General features: G+C 37.9%; 1 protein-coding gene across 3 annotated transcripts in view; it reads right to left on the bottom strand.

Annotated features, from left to right (window-relative positions):
• Window positions 1–1,872: 1,872 nt before the first annotated feature.
• The window catches only part of PAN3 (poly(A) specific ribonuclease subunit PAN3), a 171,450-nt gene continuing 150,158 nt past the window's right edge, over window positions 1,873–23,164 (bottom strand). For 2 of the 3 annotated variants that reach the window (XM_049867478.1, XM_049867477.1), the window contains 5 exons: window positions 21,705–21,844; window positions 16,443–16,572; window positions 15,913–15,977; window positions 9,681–9,819; window positions 1,873–4,821 (listed from right to left, as the gene is read on the bottom strand). In XM_049867478.1, the coding sequence (XP_049723435.1) occupies window positions 4,681–4,821; window positions 9,681–9,819; window positions 15,913–15,977; window positions 16,443–16,572; window positions 21,705–21,844 (615 nt within the window). In that variant the 3' untranslated portion in view covers window positions 1,873–4,680. The remainder of the gene's footprint in view (window positions 4,822–9,680; window positions 9,820–15,912; window positions 15,978–16,442; window positions 16,573–21,704; window positions 21,845–23,164) is intronic. The other variant, XR_007515085.1, reaches the window with a different exon arrangement.

The following is a 23,164-nucleotide window of genomic DNA, read 5'->3' as shown; positions in this document are numbered from 1 at the left end:
TGGAGTTAACTGAGGGTGCCTTTGTCTGGGACTTCCAGACCAGAGCAGAGGAGATGAAAATAAAGCATTACCTCCTCATTTACTAGTGTGTATCAGATATAATATTGATCTAGTTTAAACACCATTTTTAATGTTTTCTCTGAAGAAATTTAAACCCGAGAGATCCTCCAAACATACCCTCCTCTCTAGGCCTACTAGTCTCTTGTCTTCCCGATGACCCTACAATGGTCACTTTGATTCCAATCCTAATCCATGTTTTTGTTGTTGGTCAAAATGTTTGTTTTTTCCTGCAAAATTCTTAGCCTTTTGTGCTACTTCTCTCTTAATTCCTAAAAACACTTACCAGTTCCTTTAGCTGGAAATATACCTTCCTTCCTCTTTAGTTACCTCTCACCTGTGCCTTTGGCCCCTTACCATTTTCTCTTCTGTATAATTTTTTCAACTTTTTATTATGAGAAATTTCATACAGGGGGAAAAAAACCAACCAACCAACCCACAACACTATCTAGATTTAAGAAATGTTAACATTTTGCCATCTTTTCTTTATCCTTATATCCTGAATTATGTTTCTGGAGGATTCAGGTGGAGGAGTGTCCTTCAACTACATGGTAAATTAACAGAACACTGAATCAGAGCTCAACTACACGAGTAAGTCAAACAGTACTGCTGCTGGGGTTCCAGCTCATACACGCACGGGTTTATTCCAAACAAAATGTGTTTAAACATGTCTCTGCGATCAGTGGATGGCCACAGACAAGTTCTCTCAGTAATACACTTGTCTTAGTCTTGTTAGGGTGCCTTCAAAAAAAAAAAAAAAGATACTTTTTTGTGCCATTGGAAAACAATGACTTTGAGGTCAGGGGTAATATCAAATTTTTAACAAAACTCATCTTTTGGTGGACATCTTCCCAAATCACTGAAGCTCTGCAGCAAGTTTATGGGACTGCTGACCCACGTAAAACAATGGTTTTTAGATGGATTAAGCATTTTAAGGAAGGTCAGGAAGACCTTGAAGATGAGCCAAGAGAGGGAAGACTGCTCAGAAGATGACGATTTTTTTTTTACATTACCAAGGGGTAACGTTGACAGATTTTCCTGAAGGACATAGGACAATCACAGGGGCTTTTTATGAAGAAGTTTTAAGAAAATTAAAGGCTGCATTGGTGAGAAAAAGGCCAGGGAAGTTGTGCTGAGGAGTTTTTTTCCATCTTGACAATGCACCTAGCTGTCCTACAAGAATTTCGTTGGGAAATCTTACTCCATCCACCCTACTGCCCTGATATTGCCCCTTGCAGACTTTTTTGTTCCCAAAACTCAGAGAACATTTAAAAGGAATATGATTCGAGTCCCTCAAAGGATGTCAAAACTGCCATTTTGACGTGGTGTAAATTGGAGTGCACAGAATTTTTTGGAGGAAGGGTTAGAGAGATGGCAACACCACCTTCAGAAGTGTACAGACCTAGACAGGAGATACGTCGAGGAACAACAGTTTCACATCTTGATATTTTTGTTTAATAAAGGTTTCTACGATTTTTTATCAATACTTTTTGAATTACATTTCCGATCCTCTCAGGTAAGTAGTCTTTCTCTCCTAAACTATACTGTAAGCAATGTGTATTATGCAGAAATGCTTGGGAGTATAGATTTTATAAATAACGCGTCCTCAGATCTGTATTCTTAGTGCCTAAAACAGATAGATACAAGGACAGAGGAGGCATCTGACAAAATTATTTGCTAAATTAATGAGTAAATCTGCCGTGACTTCATCCAAAGATTGAAAATTCTTCCAAAACATGTAGGAAATATACAACTTTCTAAATTCTAATCACAGGACATAACCTTGTTATATGAATTTGTACAAAAGAGACAAGCTTATTTCTGTAATTCTTTATTAAAAATAATGCTGTACATGTAAAGACTGAAAAGAGGATTAAAGATGAATACCACATATTGGGACCATGACATTAGAACTTAACATACTGGTGCTTTTTAGGGAAGTTGTTGACATCCAAATCACAGAACCAAGGTCAAAAGCAAAATACAAAGGTACCCTCAAAAATATTTACAATGAAGTAAATACACTAACAGAATTTAAAATAGGTACACAAAATTGAAATGACCAATGTTACATGATTTCAAGGGTTGTCCTTTCTGCTCTTTAATCTGTGATAACAGGAAGGTATGGGAAGTTTGTATCCTTAATTTGACTGTTCCCAGATATTCAAATCTTCCTAAGAATTAAACAGGCTAGCTTTTAGACAACCTCTTAAATGCAACTACACCATGGAAAAAAAAGAGGGCTCCCCCAAAAACACCTAAGCAAAACAGAGTTTTTTGAAAACCATTCCCAATAAAAATGAAATGAAAAATAAATATAAAACAAAGCTAAAAAAAATATGCATACCTGACACCAACTGTTTTTTCTGGCTGACAATATTTACTCATGAAAACATATCAGCTGTCTACCTTTTATAGTCAACCAAGTCCTGAGGTTACTAGGGGCTGAAGCAAACTAGCACTCATGATACAAACATTCTTGGGTTTGTGATTTGAACTTGCCTTGCAGAGGAAAAGTTTGCTGGTCTATACAGAAGGAGAAATTCAAGCCCTATTTGACCCCTGCCCTTCCTTACCTTTCACAGAACATTGGTCCACAAATTAAATTTTCAAAAAGTTCCCAAGCCCTAAAACTAAAATAGATGATCCCCTTTCATTTTCAAAGAAAACAATATTGGAAAAAATCTCCAGCCCGCTTATAAATTAAGCATTTCATATTTCTTCTAGAATACAAGTAGTTCTTTTTTGTACAAAAGAATTACAATATGATTTGTCAAAAAACATATAAAAAGACAGCTGCTCTTCCTCAAATACATGAGCTAATAATGATAAAAGACTTCTGCATGTTAATGTCTCCAAGTTCGTGTTCCTTTTACATAAAAAAAGAACATTATGGTGGCAAATGTTAATCATCCTTTGAGTACTGAACATTATGTTCTTTTTAATCCATCCGTATCAAATGCAATAATTGATTTTCTTTTTAACTCAACAACTGATGCTACCAAACGTGGACTCAGCCACGCTTCATAAAATGTGTAAAGCGTGTCTCTAGTCTTCAAAGATTTCAGGTGAAGAGAGGTGCTTTTTCTTGATGCAAATCTCAAGGCAGAGAAAATCATTTTAAAGCTTATAAAAAGTGGAGAAATATTAAAAACTTCTCTGAAAACTACAAATATGTATAATTATTAAAATTGAAGACAGTAACATCAGTTGCAAGTGCTTGGAAATCTGTCCTGACCTTTTGGGTTTCCACATTTTCTTCATAGTTGCATGGTGAGCACCCAGTGCTAGTAAAACATTCAGTGCTGGGAAAGGATACAGAGTCTTCATTACTGTTTTTTTAAGAAAGAAAATTCCTATGTATTTGGCAGTCTTCAGTATCAAAGTATAGGTATTTCATTAACTATAAATTCTGCGTTTGGCGACAACTGCATGTCCAAATATTAAGAAAGTTAAGAGGAGGAAATTCCAAACTTTTGAGATTGACTTATTTGGGAATATCCCACATAGTGAGTTATTATCAAAAGTACTATTACTTTGGGCTAAGCAGTGACTGCAAGGCACAGCAGATCGGTATCCCTCCAGATTCAGGCCGTAAAACTTCAGAAAGCTCTTGATGCCAGACCACTGCTGTGTTTAGTTAATCTTCTTAACAGTGTCTTTGTATCCAGTGTAAAGTACCATAATAAAGCTGTGGTTCAAAGAACAGAACTTTATACAAAAAAAGCAAACTGTAAATAACCTAAAGTAATACATTCCTGAACTTCAGGCCTTTAATACAATTTCTTAATTTTTTTCTCTATTAAAAAAAAATTGCATAAATGTAAATGCATCTGACTAGGAGGGAAACACACCTTTTTATTTTTTTCCCTTAAAGGCTCAGCTGAATTTGGAGCAAAGAGCTATTTATGCTCCTTCAGTTACTGTTTATCCAATCTTTGCTCAGGAAAGATCTAAATCAACTGATAGGGGAATTCATATTCGACAATTCACTGATATTTCTCTTTGTATGTTCTTCAGACAAAACAAAACAAAAATCTCAATTTGAGCTAACAGCGGGTGGCATACAGAGCTTGCATACGATACTTTTACAAGAATTCTGCACTACACTATATTTCTATCAAATTTTTACCGGCTCCATTATGTTATTCAGGGCAACCCATCCCCAAAAAGAGCAAATTCTGCAACCCTCAGCGACACAAATGCTGCCCAGCATTGTTTCCCAAAAATGTTCTCGTAAATAGTTTCCCTTAATAAGTCTACACTGTGGCAAAAGTTCAAAAATCGAAAAAAAAAAAAAGTCTTTAAAAAATGAAAATTAGTGCATATACAAGTGGGAAAAAAAAAGGGGGGGGCAGGAACATCATTCACTTGACGGTGTTCCTTAATCTAAAATAAACTCTTCACAGATCCAGCCTCTGACGGCTGCCGTAGCTCTAAGGTAAGTGACACACTCTTCCTCTCAAGTGACAGTGTACCTGACTGAAGTGCAAGCAGCTTTGCTCATCTCCTGTTTGCTTCCCACACGTGAAATGAGATGATGGAACAGTTCAGCCGTAGTGCAATTTGCTATTGGTTAAGTTTCTCAGCAATGTCTTCCGTGCTTTGTTTTTTTAGCAAATACTACAACTGACTGTTTGCAGCTGCCATTAGTTCTTGAAAAGTATTTTCAAAGCAGCGCTTTAAGTCACTGTAAGTCACCACAAGTACACTCTTCTCGTCTCTGGAAATGAGGCTTATTTTCTCTGGCACACCAGCATCTAGCTGAAACAGACATACACACAAAATGTGACGTTCATACCACACAGAAAAGGATCTATTTTCGAACACTTGCAATGATAGATGAAATGTGTATTTTTTTATTTTTGCCACATTCCTTTCCAGATATCCATAAATATTTTGCGATCAGTATCAGTATGCACACAATTTTCCAGTCAGATGTTTTTCCAATAGAGGCACTACCCTATGTTTCTACCTATCCTTCATACTTAATACCTGTACGTATTATATTACGACCAGTTGTTTTCACCACTATCTCCCAGTTTTTTTGAATCATGAATTACAGGACAATAAACATATTCACCTATTTATTTTTTAATTCTGTAGAATTCCTTCCTTAGGAGAAATTCTTGACGGTATAAACGAGAAAGCTAGCTATGAGTAATTGCACAGCTGAATGCATACAGCCACACTACTTCCCAAAGGGTATCAGTTCTAACACCACCGCCTGATGACTTGTGCCAACTTACCAGCAATCTTCCTGTAAAAACAGTGACTCGCTAATCTGCATTTCTGATTGACTAATATCAAATTTATTCACACACTTACCTTTGTTATTCCCTATTGTGTGAGTGCCACTTTATGCTCTTTATCCTTATCTTCGGAGGTGTGGCAGTAATATTTTAAAGACATCTTTATAAAGCATCAATGCTAATCTGTAGTTCTTCAAATGTCTTGTGGTTTTCACTTTATTTTTGTTTTATCAGCTTTCAATATACTTTTTCTTTTTTAATTAGTTCATTAAAATATGTTTAAAACTCACTCTGAAGGCTCCATTTTTCATTTCACCACTTCATTTCTGTCATCATTTTTACCAAAATAAGCTTACATCAAATTTAATTCTTATATAACCAATATGGCTATCCTTCCCTTTTTAACTTATTATGTTGTTTTCAACCTTAGAAAATTGTCACATTTTTAGATTCAGGACAGATTTTACTTACTACCAGTTATTCTATGATATAAAGTAGTATTTTCTTCAAATTTTCAATGGTCATATTCATTAACTCATTCTCACTTAAGATACCTGTCCTCAGTTTATTCCTTAGGATCTATCACCAGTGTGTTGAGGCTATGTCCTAAAATCTGGCAGAATTATCCTCCACTCATTGCTCTGAAGAAAAAAGTTTTCACTTTAAGGGAAACCAAGGGGGAAATGTGCACACCTACTCTACTCCTCACTTAAGACTATCTTGTTATCCGACACTTCACATTTACAACAACAGTAAAAAATCTACTATCTGATTATTTTGCACGTTAATGACATATGTCTGACAGTAACGAATGCCAAGGTGCAGAGCGAGAATAATGCTGGCTGTGATTGTTAAGGTTACGTGTCAACTTGGCTAGGCTAGTAATTCTCAGTGGTTTGGCTATTATGTAATGACGTAATTTGGCAATTGTGCAATGATGTAATCTGGCAGTTACATAATGATGTAGCCATCCTCCATTTTGTGATCTGATGTGGTCATCCTCCATTTTTGCATAATGCCAATTTTCGTATAATAACCTGGTCTTTGGAACCTAGCCATGTAGGTAAATGAGAAGTGGGTACATATAAATCAGACTGGGTTACTTCAATGGTACATCCAGTTTTGTGCTGTCTTAATGTAGGTTTCTGACCACGCTCTAAAGAGATCTAAAGTCATTCCAATAAGGCAAAGCAGCATGTAAAAAAACACACCACCATAATATTTTCCCTGAAAGAGCACTGTACATTATTGGTTCTAAATCTTCTGCTATAGTAGGTATAGTTAAGCATTTTATCCTCTAATACTTATGATTTAGGGACAGTATAGACCAGGGGTCAGCAAAGGTTTTCTATAAAAGAGCAGAGAGTAAGTGTTTTAGGCTTTGGGGGGCCACATACAAGCTCTGTCGCACATTCTTCTTTGCTTTTTGTGTCTTTTTACAACCCTTTAAAAACTCTTGGCTTGTAGGCTGCACAAAGACAGACCATAGGCTAGATAATGGCCCACGAGCCATAGTTTGCTAGCCCTTGGTTTAGACATTAACCTGTACAAAGATTATGATTTACTTCTGGAGCCTGGATCTATGTTCTATAATTCCAAGTAATTCATCAGGAAAAGGTATTCCTTCCTCTTCTGTAAACTGGATCTCTCCCAGCCCTTTCCCCACCGACGTATCTCTCAGTTTGTCATACTGTGGGGGGCTTGCATGTTGCTGTGATGCTGAAAGCTATGCCACCGGTATTCAGATACCAGCAGTATCACCCATGGAGGATAGGTTTCAGCTGAGCTTCCAGACTAAGACTAGGAAGAAAAGGCCCAGCAGTCTACTTCTGAAAAGCATTAGCCAGTGAAAACCTTTTGAATAACAGTGGAATTTACGCACCAACCACTAAGGCCAGAGATGAAGAAATAGAAGATTTTTATCAGTTGCTGCAGTCTAAAATTCATTGAACATGCAATCAAGATGCATTGATAATTACTGGTGATTGGAATGCGAAAGCTGGAAACAAAAAAAAAGCATCGGTAGTTGGAAAATATGGCCTCGGTGACAGAAACAATGCCGGAAATCGAATGATAGAATTTTGCAAGACGAACAACTTCTTCATTGCAAGTACCTTCTTTCACCAACATAAACAGCGACGATACACATGGACCGCGCCAGATGGAACACACAGAAACCAAACTAACTACATCTGTGGAAAGAGACGATGGAAAAGCTCCATATCATCAGTCAGAACAAGGCCAGGAGCCGACTGTGGAACAGACCATCAATTGCTCATATGCAAGTTCAAGCTGAAGCTGAAGAAAATCAGAGCAAGTCCTTGAGAGCCAAAATATGACCTTGAGTATAACCCACTTGAATTTAGAGACCATCTGAAGAATAGATTTGATGCAATGAACACTAGTGACCGAAGACGAGACGAGCTGTGGAATGACATCAAGGACATCATACACGAAGAAAGCAAGAAGTCGTTGAAAAGACAGGAAAGAAAGAATAGCCCAAGATGGATGTCAGAGGAGACTCTGAAACTTGCTCATGAACGTTGAGCAGCTAAAGCGAAAGGAAGAAATGATGAAGAAAGCTGAACGGAAAATTTCAAAGGGCGTCTCGAGGAGACAAAGTATTATAATGACATGTGCAAACAGCTGGAGATAGAAAGCCAAAAGGGAAGAACAAGCTCAGCTTTTCTCAAGCTGAAAGCACTGAAGAGAAAATTCAAGCCTCAAGTTGCAAGAGTGAAGGATTCTATGGAGAAAATATTAAACGACGCAGGAAGCATCAAAAGAAGATAGAAGGAATACACAGAGTCATTATACCAAAAACAATTAGTTGATATTCAACCATTTCAAGAGGTGGCATATGATCAGGAACCAATGGTACTGAAGGAAAAAGTCCAAGCTGCTCTGAAGGCACTGGTAAAAAACAAAGCTCCAGGAATCGACAGAGTATCAATTGAGATGTTTCAACAAACGGACGCAACGCTGGAGGTGCTCACTCGTCTATGCCAAGAAATATGGAAAACAGCTTTCTGGCCAAATGACTGGAAGAGACCCATATTTATGCCTATTCCCAAGAAAGGTGATCCAACTGAATGCAGAAATTACAGAACAGTATCATTAATATCACACGCAAGCAAAGTTTTGCTGAAGATCATTCAAAAGCGGCTGCAGCAGTATAATGGCAGGGAACTGCCAGAAATTCAGGCCAGTTTCAAAAGAGGAAGTAGAACCAGGGATATCATTGCTAATGTCAGATGGATCCTGGCTGAAAGCAGAGAATAACAGAAGGATCTTTACCTGTGTTTTACTGGCTATGCAAAGGCATTCGACTGTGTGCATCGTAACAAATTATGGATAACACTGTGAAGAATCAGAGTTCCAGAACACTTAATTGTACTCATGAAGAGCCTTTACAGAGATCAAGAGGCAGTTGTTTGGACAGAACAAGGGGATACTGAGTGGTTTAAAGTCAGGAAAGGTGTGTGTTAGGGTTGTATTCTTTCACCATACTTATTCAATCTGTTTTGGAAGAAGTACAACCAGAATGCTCCTCAGAAGCAAGGATGCCCAGACTTCATCTCATGTACTTTGAGTATGTCATCAGGGGGATCAGTCCCTAGAGAAGGACATCATGCTTGGCAAAGTACACGATCGGTGGCAAAGAGGAAGACACTCAAAGAGGTGGACTGACACAGTGGTTGCAACAATGAGCTCAAGCATAATAACAACTGTAAGGATGGCGCAGGACTGGGCAGTGTTTCATTCTGTCGCACACAGGGTCACTATGAGTCGGAACAGACTCGACAGCACCTAACAACAACCAACGGCCCTTTCCAAAATGCAAATCTCACCTCTCGAATGAATTTACGATATACCTCCATCTAGTTAATTCATCCAATCACTTAATCGCCTATTTATAATAGCTGGGCCTACTGATTTTACCTGTAGCATGCCTGTTATTAATAAATGATAAACAAAGTCATTTTACGTGACTCACGTTGACTTAGAACAAAAGGTTTCAATTTGTAAAAAATATTTCAGCACAAGATTATTTTCCTGTTTGTCACAATGTTTTATTTGGTATAACAAAACAACACGAAGTACAGTATAAAAAGGGAAAAGTGTTCCTTTGTAACATTTTACCACAGCAGAACAATGTGCAATAAAAAACTCTGCAATTATTTGTGCAGGTGTTAAAAAATCCTCCTCTTCTATAAAATGTTATTAAGAGCAACTAATAGCTACAAATAAAATGTCTTTGCAGGCTACAGTAAAAGTAGATCCTGATTGCTTAAGTCTCTTAGTATTTGTAGAAGACGCAACTCCACAAATTGTAGATAGCATGATCTTAAGAACCCAGATACAAATTACCTTGTTAAGACAAGAAATGATATGACTGAGGTCAATCCAAGGAGCACCCGCTTCTGTCACCTGATGGAAGAGATGATCCCTAAAGAGTTTCAATAGATAACGGTCTCCAGTCTCTGACCAGGTAGGATCCTTCTGGAACCTAGGAGAAGTTACATGGTGACACGTGAATTCTTCAGATCCAAATCTACTTTAATTTTATTTTCTCCAATAAATAAGAAATTAGGATTTTTCTTTTGTGCAGTGTTTTTTAAAATCCAACTGTAGTAGAAAAGTTCATGTATATATTTATTTTTTCACATTTTGTTATATCCAGATTACTGATGGATTTTTAAAACATAATCTCACTAAACATGAAATTGTATGAATTCCAGTTTTAACTTCCCAGTTCACAGGTATAATCACCTCTTATGCAGATCTATCTTCAACTACACCCCTTACTTTAACCTCAGTCATAGATAAAATGGAGAAGAATGAAAAATGTACTCAGACATCTTTACACAAAGATTGAAGAGAATATCCTTTTTTTCCTCCCACCCTGAGGTTACAAATTCGAGAGATCATCAGCTAGATACTTCCCTTTATTGATGAGCATAAAATAGAAACATATTTAGGAAACAAAAAGGGGTTAGATTTTGCTTTCATACCATTTCATCTGAAAGCAAGCTGCAAAGAGCTGGAGAAATGACCAGACAACTTCTGTTAGCTTTCAGTGACATTTGGAACTTACAGACTAGCGGGGACAACAGATGATAATCAAAGGATACAATTACATACTTAGATAGTGCTATTAAGAAAAAGGGATATGGTAGAGAGCAGAAACATTAATTTCTTCGGAAAGGCAAGGAGGGTTTCCCAGAAGAAGGCTGCTCCCTAGTCAGAAAGATCAGCATTTGCACAGCAGAGCACAGAGCACTTAAACTTAAGAAAAGGCAGTCACTGGATGGGGTTGGGGGAGACAAGAGAAGAGAAAAAGAGAGAATATAAGTACAAGGGAAGAAAATGAGGGCAAGGAGGACACAAAGAACACAAGGAAGGAAAGAGTAAGAGAAGGCAAGAAGCGAAGAAAAACTAAAAGGAAAAAAAGCAGCAGCTCTGAAGCAAGGACAAAGAGTAGAGAGGGACCAGACTATGCAACCTTAAACACCTGCTGCCATCAAGTCGGGCCTGCCCAGTGGCAGCCCCACGTTGTGTGTCAGAGTAGAACTGCGCTCCACAGGATTTTTAAATGGCTGATTTTTCAGAAGTAGATCACCAGGTACCTCTGGGTGGACTCGAACTTCCAACCTTTCTGTTAGCAGCTGAGTGCGTTAACCATCTGCACTACCCAGGGACTCCATGCAGCCTTAGATTATGTTTTTTAAAACAAAACAAAACTGGGTCTTTTAAATCAAAACATTAGCTACACAACTATAACAAAGGGAACAGCAAAAGAAGCCCACAGTCGCCAGAAGAAAGGAAATAATAAAGATCAGAGCAGAAATAAATGAAATAGGAATAGAAAAAAAAAAAAATAGGGAGAATAAACAAAACCAAAAGTTGGTTCTTTGAAAGAATCAACAAAATCGACAAACTACTGGGCAAAATGACAAAGGAAAAATAGGAGAGGATGCAAATAACCCAAAAGAGAAATGAAACGGGACATTTCAATAGACTCAACTGAAATAAAAAGGATCATAACACAGGGTTATGAAAAACTGTACTTCAACAAATTTGAAAACCTAGAGAAAAGACAAATTTCTAGGAACATACTATGTACCCAAACTAACATAAAATGTTGCTGAAAATCTGAAGAGACCCATAACAAGAGGAAAGGCTGAAAAGGTAATAAAAAAAAAAAACTCCCAACGAAAAAAAGCCCTGGCCCAGATGGCATCACTGGAGAAATCTACCAAACATTCAGGAGCTTACACCAGTACTACTCAAGCTACTTCAGAATATAGAAAAGGAAAGGATACTTCCGAATTCCTTCTATGAAGCAAGCATAACCCTGAGACCCAAACCGGGCAAAGACACTACAAAAAAGGAAAATTACAGACCAGTATCTGTAGTGAATACAGATGCAAAAAATTCTCAACAAAATTCTAGCCAACAGAATTCCGCATCATATCAAAAAAATAATGCACCATGACCAAATGGGAGTCATACCAGATGTGCAAGGATGGTTCGACATTAGAGAATCAATCAAGGTAATCCACCACATAAATATAATAAAAGAAAAGAATCACATGATCATCTCAGTCCACACAGAAAAGGCATTTGACAAAGTCCGACACCCATTCCTGATAAAAACTCTCAATAAAATAAGTATAGAAAAGAAATTTCTCAACCTAATAAAGGGCATCTATACAAAACCAGGAAACCTTGGTAGCATAGTGGTTAAGAGCTATGGCTGCTAACTAAAAGGTCAGCAGTTCAAATCCACCAGGCGCTCCTTGGAAACCCTGTGGGGCAGTTCTGCTCTGTCCAATAGGGTCGCTATGAGTCGAAATCGACTCGACGGCAGTGGGTTTGGTTTTTTTTGGTATACAAAACCAACGGTCAACATCATTCTTAATGGAGAGAGGCTGAAAACATTCCCCTTGAGAAGAGGAATAAGGATGCCCTTTGTTACCACTCCTATTTAACACTGTACTGGAAGTTCTACCTAGAGCAGTAAGGCAAGAAAAAGAAGTAAAGGGCATCCAAATTGGTAAGGAAGAAATAAAACTGTCCCTACTTGCGGATGATATGATACTATGCATAGAAAACCCAAAAGACTCCACAAGAAAACTACTGGAATAGAAAGATTCAGCAGAAAAATCAGTTGGAATCCTAGACATCAATAAAGAGAACAACGGAAAGGAAATCAGGAAAACAATACCATTTATAACAGCCCCCCAAACCCCAAATAACTTCAAGATTACTGAAGGCCACAAAAGAAGTTGTCAACAAACATAATGACAGACCATATTTTTGGTTAAGATGACTCAACATTAAAATTCCGCCTTCGTTTTTTAATAAACATATTATCACCTCAATAAAAATACCATCAAGTTTATCACATTTCTTTTTAACTAAACAAGCTGAGTCTAGAATTTAATATAGGAAACTAAACAGTTTAAGAAAAACAACACACAACAGCTGGAAATGGGAAAGAACTAACTAGTAGATGTTAAAACTTCAGTAATTAAAACAGTGTGCCTCAAACCAGGGGGGAAAAGCTAAATTATTCAATAAATAGCATTTGGACTACTAGGTAGTCTCCTGGAAAAAATAATAAAGTTGGATTCATATCTTCACCCTATATAAATTCCAAATCTATAAAAATGTTAATATAAAGAAAGCACAAATGATTCAGAAGAAACCACGGTAGGATGTGTTCATAACCCTAGAGTGGAGAATGAGTCAAAGTCCAGAAGCATAAAAGAAGTTTGATAAATTAGAATTCATACAAAAATGTTTGCATAGAAAAAAATTAAGCTAGTCAATTTGAAAAACTGAAAAAACATCACAAAGGGTGAATCTCTCCAGCTCCTTATAAATTAAGAAAACAACCAACCCAACTGAAGAATACAAATGGGCAAAGAATCTGAACAGATGGAAAAAGAAACAAACGGATCAAAAACATAAAAGATACTCAACTGCGCTCAATAAGTAAATGCAAAATAAAACTGCACTGGGATTCAATTTCTCACCTATCAGACTGACAAAAATCTGAAAGTTTGACAATATACTGTTGGTGAGGCACTCTCACGCGTTTTATGTTCGTAAACCTGCACTGGCTATCAAATTACAGTGCACGTACCCACTGATCCAGCAATCACAATTGGAGATACATCTGTGTACACACAAAATGAAGTGTGTCTAAGTTAGTCCCTGCAGCATTGTTTATGCCAACAAGACTGAAGAAAACATAAATGCCCACTGATAGAGGGCTGGAGAAATACAGCATAGTATATCCACAGGATAGACTATGGCATGACCATAAAGTGTGAGAGAGTGTAGCTCAGTGGTTAAGAGCATGGACTCTGGAATCATCTGTCTGGCCTCGACTCTTGGTGCGTGTACTTAACTAGCTAGGTGACCTTGGGCAAGTTATTTAATCTCTCTATACCTCAACTTCTCTCTCTGTTAAATAGGAACAATAACAGTACCCACACATCAAAAGGTTACTCTGAGGATTAAATGACATGATATTTGAAACTATAATAGTGCTTGGCATATATAAAATATACCTAAATAGGAAGATCTCCAAAATATATTACTATGAGAAAAAGCAATATACAGAACATTGAGTATGGTTTGCAATTTTACGTATTAAAAAGAGGAGTGGGAATAAGACCATACAGTTACATTTGTAACTATGGGAAGATAAACAAGAAACTAATAAAGACTGACGGGGGACTGAGCAGACTGGGAATCACAGGTACAAAAGAGACTTTGTTTTCTTCACTGCAATCTTTTTCTAGTTTTGTTTTTTTTTTAATTTGTTCATATATAAATATTGACAAAAAATTTAATTATTAAACAAAATTTCTGAGGATCATCTAGAATTTTATACTCAGTTATTCTACGAAAAAGTGTGAAGGCAGAATAAAGATATTTTCAGACTTGCAAGGACTTAAAAAACTCACCTGTCTCAGGAAGCTACAATAGGATGTACTCCATTAAATCAAAAGACCAAACCAGGGGAAAAAAGCAACAAACTGTATCCAACACAAAGGGACAGTCAATGTGAACTCCCAGGTGAATAGTGAAGGGAAGCGCCAGTTCTAAAGTATGAGTGTGAGGAGGCTTAAAGCGGAACCAGCCCACATAGGAACAGAAGGACAGAGGCTCCAAGGGTAATTTTTCTAAGGGTGAGAAAAGAAAAGGAACTGATGGGTTACCTATCTTTGGCCACACTGAAAGGTGTTTTTAACTCTGGCAGAAGAAAGTTTGGAATGAGCTGATGGTAATTTTTTTTCACTTGCTAAGTTTTCTATATCAGACAAGTATTAACAGGAAATCAAAACAAACAAAAAACATACAAAAGAAAGGAAGTAAATCATGAATTACTATGTGGTGCAGCTGTGAACACTATTTACCTAGTCATAATAATGTCAACAATGAACACAGGTCTAACTAAAAATTTACCAGTGAAGTGGTTAGAAAGGTGGGTGTGTGGGGGCGGGGGCTGGGGGTAGGGTGATGAAGTAAAGATAAAGCCTCGTCCTTCACTGTACGAAGTCATTAGCTGAATTAAAAATTGGAAAAAAAATCAAGAAATAGCACTACAAGTGTATATTTTTAAATAAAAATATAAATATCACAAAAAAACTGCTAAAAGAGTTTTCAAAATATGGTTCAACACATATGATTATGTTCTTCATTTAGAAGGGGTATTAGGGAAAATCCTAATTGAGTAATTGAGTTTTTTTGGCTTTGAAGAAAGGCAGGGGGACCTAAATTTCATGGTAAAAAAACAACAGTGAAAAACCTCTCAGGCAACGGTGATCATCCATCACCACGTCTACTAACAGAGGTCACACTGCTCATCCAATAGCTGCGACACTGTCTTCAACGATTGCGCAGTACGAACATCAACTCTGCTTATGTTTCTTGAAGATATGAATAACTTTAAGTTACAACTAAGATATAAAGAACTAAATGACAAACTCTAAGATGATGCCTTTTCACTGTGATTCATATAACAGCTATAAAAAGAAACGCACTTTAATAGCAGTTAAGAGGCACTCAACAAATAGGGGCTTTCAAAGTTTCTAAACTAACCAAGATAAACTGATTTGACCAGGCATCAAAAAGGGGACAGGGTAGAGTCATAAAACTAAAATAGTGATTTCTAACGTGGTATATTCTTCATAGGAAAACCCTGGTGGTATAGTCGTTAAGAGCTATGGCTACTAACCAAAAGGTCCGCAATTCAAATCCACCAGGTGCTCCTTGGAAATTCTATGGGGCAGTTCTACTCTGTCCTACGGGTCGGAATCAACTTGACAGTGAGTTTTTTTGGCTTATATTCTCTGTATGTGTGTATGTGTGTAAAATCCATAAAGACAGCTATACCTCGGTTGTGACTGAAAAACAGTATCCTAATGGTTTTTGGTAATGGCTAACAACAGTCTTAAGGTTACTTCATATATGAATTTTTCTTTTTTCAAATAAAACCTGTAAGAACAAGGTATACTCATTCTCGTTACGTAAAATAGTGCCCTTGATTGAAAACATATTGTAAAATACTGTAAATCCTTACTCCGGCCTCTCATTGATTGTTCCCAATTTTGCTAGAAGCCTAAACAGTCTTCCATTTTGAACCTCCTATAAAACATTTTAAAAAGAGAGAATGTTAATGTTCCAGCTAACTGAATACAAAAGCAAACGTGTACAAAAAGTGGTGCCCTGCACCAATGTTACCCTTCAACAATAAATCCCAATATCCCCTCCTTTTGGTTATACTTCCAGATACAACATCTCCATTTCGTTCAATGGTATTACTCAAGAACACTATGTAGCTGGCCATTTTCAGGAGTTGTGAATGTAAATCACATGAAAAAAAAAATCAAGATTTTATCACATGACTATAGCAAAATCATGAAGGAAAAGAAGAAAAAAAATGCCCAGAGGATGTAAGAAATTTAAATACTGAGCATTCAGTCTGGACAAATATATCTACAAACAATCTTTTAACCAATTATACACTTCATTCAGCACAATAATTACTATGTTTTATATGTATACACACAGGTTCAAAGGTGCATACACTCTTTTAACTATGTTCTTTACCTTTGCAAGGTCTTCCTCTATGACATCATTTCTCATCTGAGCAGCATCCAACTGAGTATAAAATCGAGCACCAATCATGGGCATGATATCATTTACACTCCGCATCCTGTTTTGGTCAGTCAACAAATACCTAACCAAAATAAAGAAGAGTCACTTGAATGCTAAACATGCAATTCAAAAAAACAACATAACCCACAGACAAACAGCTATTGCTGCCATTATCACATTAGTGTATACAACTTTGAAAATTTTTTCATGGAAGTCAAGTTCATTTTTAAAGCTTATTTTAAAGCTTATTGCTCTTTTCTGGAAAAGTTTAAGAGCGAATGCAGAAACTGTAGACATGTTTCTTCTCTAACTCACATCAACAGAGGCCAGTTTAATTTCTTCTTTTTAATAATAATTTGAGCGTCCTGTCTTAATAACTAAGAAAATATCACTCATTTCAAAGGGCTACCTGCTAGAATACAACTGATTCTCAATCTTTGGAACTTTCAATAACCTATTACTGCTTATTCTGACAGGAAGGTATTTCCTGACCATCTCATTAAAACAACCTCCCACTCTTTCATCCTCTGCTTATTATGCTGTCTTATTTTCTTCATACGGCTTAAGATGCTCTGAAAATATCTTGTTTGTTCACATGTTTATTAGCTCTCCCCATTGGGGCGTAAGCTCCAGAAGGTGGGGAATTTTGTCCACCTTGTTCAGAGCACCCTCAGCATCTGACATAGAAAAGGTGGTCTTTTGCTGAATAAATGGTTATACTCACGTGGATAACCTGTGTCTTAACTACTCATCTGTAACTACTGACATATTTCTATCTACCTACTTATACTGAAGGCTCCCTGGGTGGCGCCAACAGTTAAACAGTTGACTACTAGGCAAAAGGTTGGTGGTTCAAATCCACCCAGAGATACCTCGGAAGACAGACCTGGTGATCTGCTTCTGAAAGGTCACCGCCTTGAACACCCTCTGAAGCACAGTTCTGTTCTGCTTACTTGGGGTTGCCAAGAGTCAGACTGACTCGATGGCAACTAACAACAATAATTCACACTTAAAGTTATTACAAGCTATTTGACTCTGCCAAGTTACTTTACCACTCTGCTTCAATTTTGCCATCTCTAAAATGGGGCTAATAATGGTAGCTAACAGAATTAAGTGAATTAATTCATATCAAGCAGTTAGAAAGTGCTTCACACACGGCTGACTGCTCCATATGTTTTAGTACTTTATAAGTATGACTATTTTGTTTATTCACTTTTTATTAGAAAAATTTCAAACATAAAGTAGAAAGAATAGTATAATGAACCCACACATGCCCAACACTGTTTTTAAATTTTTTATTGTGCTTTAAGCGAAAGTTTACAAACCAAGTCAGTCTCTCATACAAAAACTGGTATACACCCTGCTGTATACTCCTAGCTGCTCTCCCTCTAATGAGACAGCACACTGCTTCCCTCCACTCTCTATTTTCGTGTCCGTTTGGCCAACTTCTGACCCCCTTTGCCCTCTCTTCTCCAGACAGAAGCTGCCCACATAGTCTTATGTGTCTACTTGATCCAAGCTCACTCTTCTCAAGTATCATTTTCTATCCCATAGTCCAGGCCAATTCCTGTCTGAAGAATTGGCTTTGCAAGTAGTTCCTGTCTTGGGCTAAGAGAAGGTCTGGGGACCGTGACCTCCGGAGTCCTTCTAGTCTCAGTCAGACCATTAAGTCTGGTCTTTTTACAAGAATTTGGGGTCTGCATCCCACTGCTCTCCTGCTCCCTCAGGGGTTCTCTGTTGTGTTCCCTGTCAGGGCAGTCATTGGCTGTAGCCAGGTACCACCCAGTTCTTCTGGTCTCAAGCTGATGTAGTCTCTGGTTTATGTGGCCCTTTTTTGTCTCTTGGGCTCGTAATTACCTTGTATCCTTGGTGTTCTTCATTCTCCTTTGCTCCAGGTGGGTTGAGACGAATTGATGCATCTTACATGGCCGCTTGCTAGCATTTAAGACCCCAGACGCCACTCGCCAAAGTGGGATGCAGAATGTTTTCTTAATAGATTTTATTATGCCAATTGACTTACATGTCCACCTGAAACCATGGTCCCCAGACCCCTACCCCTGCTACACTGGCCTTCGAAGCATTCAGTTTATTCAGGAAACTTCTTTGCTTTTGGTTTAGTCTAGTTGTACTGACCTCTCCTATATTGTGTGTTGTCTTTCTGTTCACCTAAAATAGTTCTTGTCTACTATCTGATAAGTGAATACCCCTCTCCCTCCCTCTCCTCCCTGCTCTCAAACCCTCAAAGAATATTCGTTCTCTGTTTAAACTATTTTTCAAGTTCTTATAATAGCGGTCTCATACAATATTTGTCCTTTTGCAACTAATCTCACTCAGCACAATGCCTTCTGGATTTCTCCTCGTTATGAAATGTTTCATGGATTCATCATTGTTCTTTATCAATGTGTAGTATTCCATTGTATGAATATGCCATAATCTATTTATCCATTCATCTGTTGATGGGCACCTTGGTTTGCTTCCATCTTTTTGCTATTGTAAACAGTGCTGCAATGAACATGGGTGTGCATGTATCTGTTCGTGTAAAGGCTCTTATTTCTCTAGGATATATTCCAAGGAGTGGGACTGCTGGATTGTATGGTAGTTCTATTTCTAGCTTTTTAAGGAAGCGCCAAATCGATTTCCAAAGTGGTTGTACCATTTTACATTCCCACTAGCAGCGTATAAGCGTTCCAGTCTCTCCACAACGAACAGTTTTAATAATTATTAACAGACGACTAATCTGTTAAACTTACATCCCCAGCTTTTTTATTAATTGTGCGTAAGGTCAAAGTTTACATAGCAAATTAGATTCCCATTCGAGAGTTTGTACATGAAGTGTTTCGTGGCCTTGGCTTCATTCCTCACTATGTGTCAGCACTCTCCCCACTTCTGCCCTGGGTTCCCCGTTTCCTTTTGTCCTGATTTTCTACCCCTTCCTGCCTTCCGATCTTTGCTTTTGAGAAAATATTGCCCTTTTGATCTCATATAATTGATTGTTCTAAGGAACACATTCATCTTGGGTGTTACTGTTTATTTTATGGGCTTGTCTGTTGTTTGGCAGGAAGGTGGTCTCCGGGAATAGCTTTGGATCCAGTTCAGAAGGATGTTTTAGGGCCATAGTTTCGAGGGTTCCTCCAATGTCTGATCTTTGTTGTGAATTTGATTTTTTTGTTCTACATTTTTCTCCTGCCCTGTCTGGGACCCTCTGTTGTGATGCCAGTCAGAGCCACTGGTAGTGATAGCTGGGCACCATCTAGTTCTTCTGGTCTCGGGTCACGTAGGCTGTGGTTCATGTGGTCCATTAGTGTCTCGGACTTGAATCTTTGGTTTTCTTCACTCTCCTTCACTCTGGATTGGAAGAGACCAGTATATGGCCACTCGTGAGCTTTTAAAGACTCTCAACACTACTCACCAAAGTAGAATGCAGAACATTGGCTTTACAAACGATGCTGTGCCAAATGACACAGACCCCCGAGTCTATGGTCCTTTGCCTTTGAGCCTAGGAACTTCATCCTGCGAGGTGTTTGGTTATGTCTAAGAATCTGAAGGTTACAACCTGAGATCTGATGCATCTTAAGTGTTGCAAACTAAAGCTCAGAATCATTACTGTGATGATACGTGAAACAAATACTTTCATTTAGAAGACACATCATCTCCTTTGATTATTAATAGGAACCAGTTCACCACTGGCTCCCAGTGCTCTGTCACAGCAGGACACTTATACCAGTAGTGACAAAGCACAAGTGGGCAGCCCCATTCCCTACCTCCAATTCCATACCCCAGGGTGGGTCCAACAAGAAACTGGATCATGCAGGGCTATACAGAAAGTCTAGAAAAAATGGCTGAAAGCTAAAACAGACTGCTGATAAGGACCAAGCAGCTCTAATTGCTTCTAGAACCTAACGGAAATTTTCAAGAGACTTCACAGAATCTCTTCTCCAGAAGAGCTCATTATTATAGATCAGGGATGCCCACTGTCATGGACTGAATTGTGTCCCCAAAAAATATCTGTCAATTTGGCCAGGTCATGATTGCCTTGTATGACTGTATGATTGTCAACCATTTTATCTCCCGATGTGACTTCCCTCTATGTTGTAAATCCTACGCTATGATGTAATGAGATGGATTAGCAACAATTATACTGATGAGGTCTACAAGATTAGGTAGTGTCTTAAGGCAATTTCTTTTGAGATATAAAAGAGAAGTGATCAGAGAGACATGGGGACCTCATACCACCAAGAAAGCAGCGCCTGGAGCAAAGCGCGTCTTTTGGACCTGAGGTTCCTGCTCTGAGATATTCCCGGATCAAGGGAAGACTGATGCAACACAAGGACCTTCTTTCAGAGCCAAAAGAGAGAGAAAGCCTCCTTCCCCTGGAGCCAGTGCCCTGAATTCAGCCTTTTAGCCTACTGGACTGTGAGAGAATAAATCTCCCTTTGTTAAAGCCACCCACCTGTGGTACTTCTGTTACAGCTCCGCTAGATGACTAAGACACCCACCTTCTGAATTCCCCCAATGCTAGCTATATCTTAGATAGGGAGAAGTTGTTCTGTGGTGACAGGGGTCCACAGTGGGCTTCTTTTACGCCAAGTTCAATTCAGACCTATAACCAAAGAGTCCCTGGAACCTCATGGTATTGGGGCAGAAGCTTAGGATCCCCTACACACATGCTCTCTGGAGCAGGTGTTTTGGCCCTAGAGTATGTAACTAGATTGCATCTGAGGTTTATTTATGAAAACTTTCATCTTCTAGAACACCACTATCCAAGAGAACTTTCTGAGATGATAGAAATGTTCTACGCTATCTGACATGGTAGCCAATAGCTATATGGCTGCTGAACTCTGAAAATGTAGCTAGTGTTATTGGGGAACGTAATTTTTAATTTTATTTAAAAAGTTTAGAATTTAAAGCACCACCTGTGGCTAGTGGCTATCATATTAGACTATGTGTCTCTAGAGGGTGCTCTTTGAACAAGTGTTTTTTAAAACATCGATGACTAATTTAAACACACTGATTTATGTATTTATTCCAACCAATATAAATCAGTAAAAATAAAGAAATTAAAAGTTTGTATCTTGCTGGAATTTAAATAGTACGAACTAAACAAACAGAATCAGTGTTAAAAGGTTCCTTATGAAAATAATACCCAAGCTTAAAACGAATAAAGCTCTGTCTTACATGATCACAGTATAAGTTTTATCATATATTAAAACTTACAAAATCAGATTCTTCAGGTCAGAGGAGTAGTTGATTGTCACCAGTTCCATGGCTTTCTGTAGATTCTCTCGTTGAATTCCTGCCAAAGAGTTGCAAGCCAAAGCCAACACAACTTTTCCTAATGATATCAGATCTGCTTGCTGACATGAAAGAATAAATATAACTTTTAATTCTTATTTCATAGGTACCATTGACTACACTGATATTACTGCCTACATGGAAAAGCACCTTTGCAGATAAGCTGTAGAGCTCAGAGAAGGGTGCTCAAATTTTGGTGCTCATCAGAATCACCTGGGAGCTTATTACAAATATGATTTTTGAGCCTCTTCACTAAAGATTCTCATTCAGTAGTCTGGGAACTGGCCCAACATTTTAAAGCACCCAGATAATTCTGATGAAGGTAGTTCTAGAGCCATGCTTTAACAAACATTAAGCAGTTCTCATGTAAGCTGTGGAAACGGGCTTTAAAAGGTGTTTGGGTTTTTTTCTGTTTGTTTGTTTTAAATAGAGCTGATATTCTTCACTGTACTCCTGCTTTACTGTGATCATGGTGAGTTAAGATGAGAACTTTTCTCACCTGCCATGACTCCCAGAATATGGCAGGAGTTTGAAGAATTATTTGAAAAAAATTACCTCATTAAAAATCTATCAGTATTACCTTCTTTTAGAGCATGTTTTCTTTAACACTGTGAAAATGCTGCAAACCTTAGTGACATCCCAATCTGTCTTTGCTTTCAAATATACTATTTTCACTCACATTATAATACATTTTTAAATTCTTTAACCACCTGATTTCCTGCCCTCCCTTTTATTTATTTATTTATTTTTAAAGATTTAACATTCTGAGACTTTCCTTCTAAAAGGGTTTTCAAGGTGGCTAAATTGAGGCAAAATCTCCATCATCCATCATAATGCCAGGAAACAGAACGGTCACTCCAAGTGGCCCTGCCTGGAAGGTAACTATTAATCATCACATGCCTAGGTGGATGGAGTTATTTCAGAGTTTATATAAAATCATGCGAAGTAATTTCTAGAGAACACCTCTGTAAATTTCCCAAACCTGGGGTCTCATCAGAATTACTGGCTACATGCTCATTTGCCGAACACTGTTTTAGTGTAAGGAGTTTTCAAATGTAGCTTGCATTAAAATCACCTCTAAAAGGTGCTTAAAAACAAAAACCATTGCCTATTGGCCATCCCCTCACTCCCAATCCTGGTGTTATCAGTCTGGGGTAAGATCTAGGTATCGGCATTTTTCAAAGCTCCCACAAGAGATTCTGACATGCAGCCAAGGTTGAGAACCACTAGGTTAGCGGAGTGTTTGTCACTGGCACATCAGGGCAATTAGGTAACTATTTCTGAGGTAATCACTAACTAAATTTTAGCACTATATAACTTTTAACAACTTTCTGCCCAAATAAAGACATAAGCCCATCTCCCTTACTAAAATAACGTTAAAA

This window comes from Elephas maximus, chromosome 23 (assembly GCF_024166365.1).
Source record: "Elephas maximus indicus isolate mEleMax1 chromosome 23, mEleMax1 primary haplotype, whole genome shotgun sequence".
Classification (NCBI taxonomy): Eukaryota; Metazoa; Chordata; class Mammalia; order Proboscidea; family Elephantidae; genus Elephas; species Elephas maximus.
This window is presented reverse-complemented; position numbering and strand designations above follow the sequence as displayed.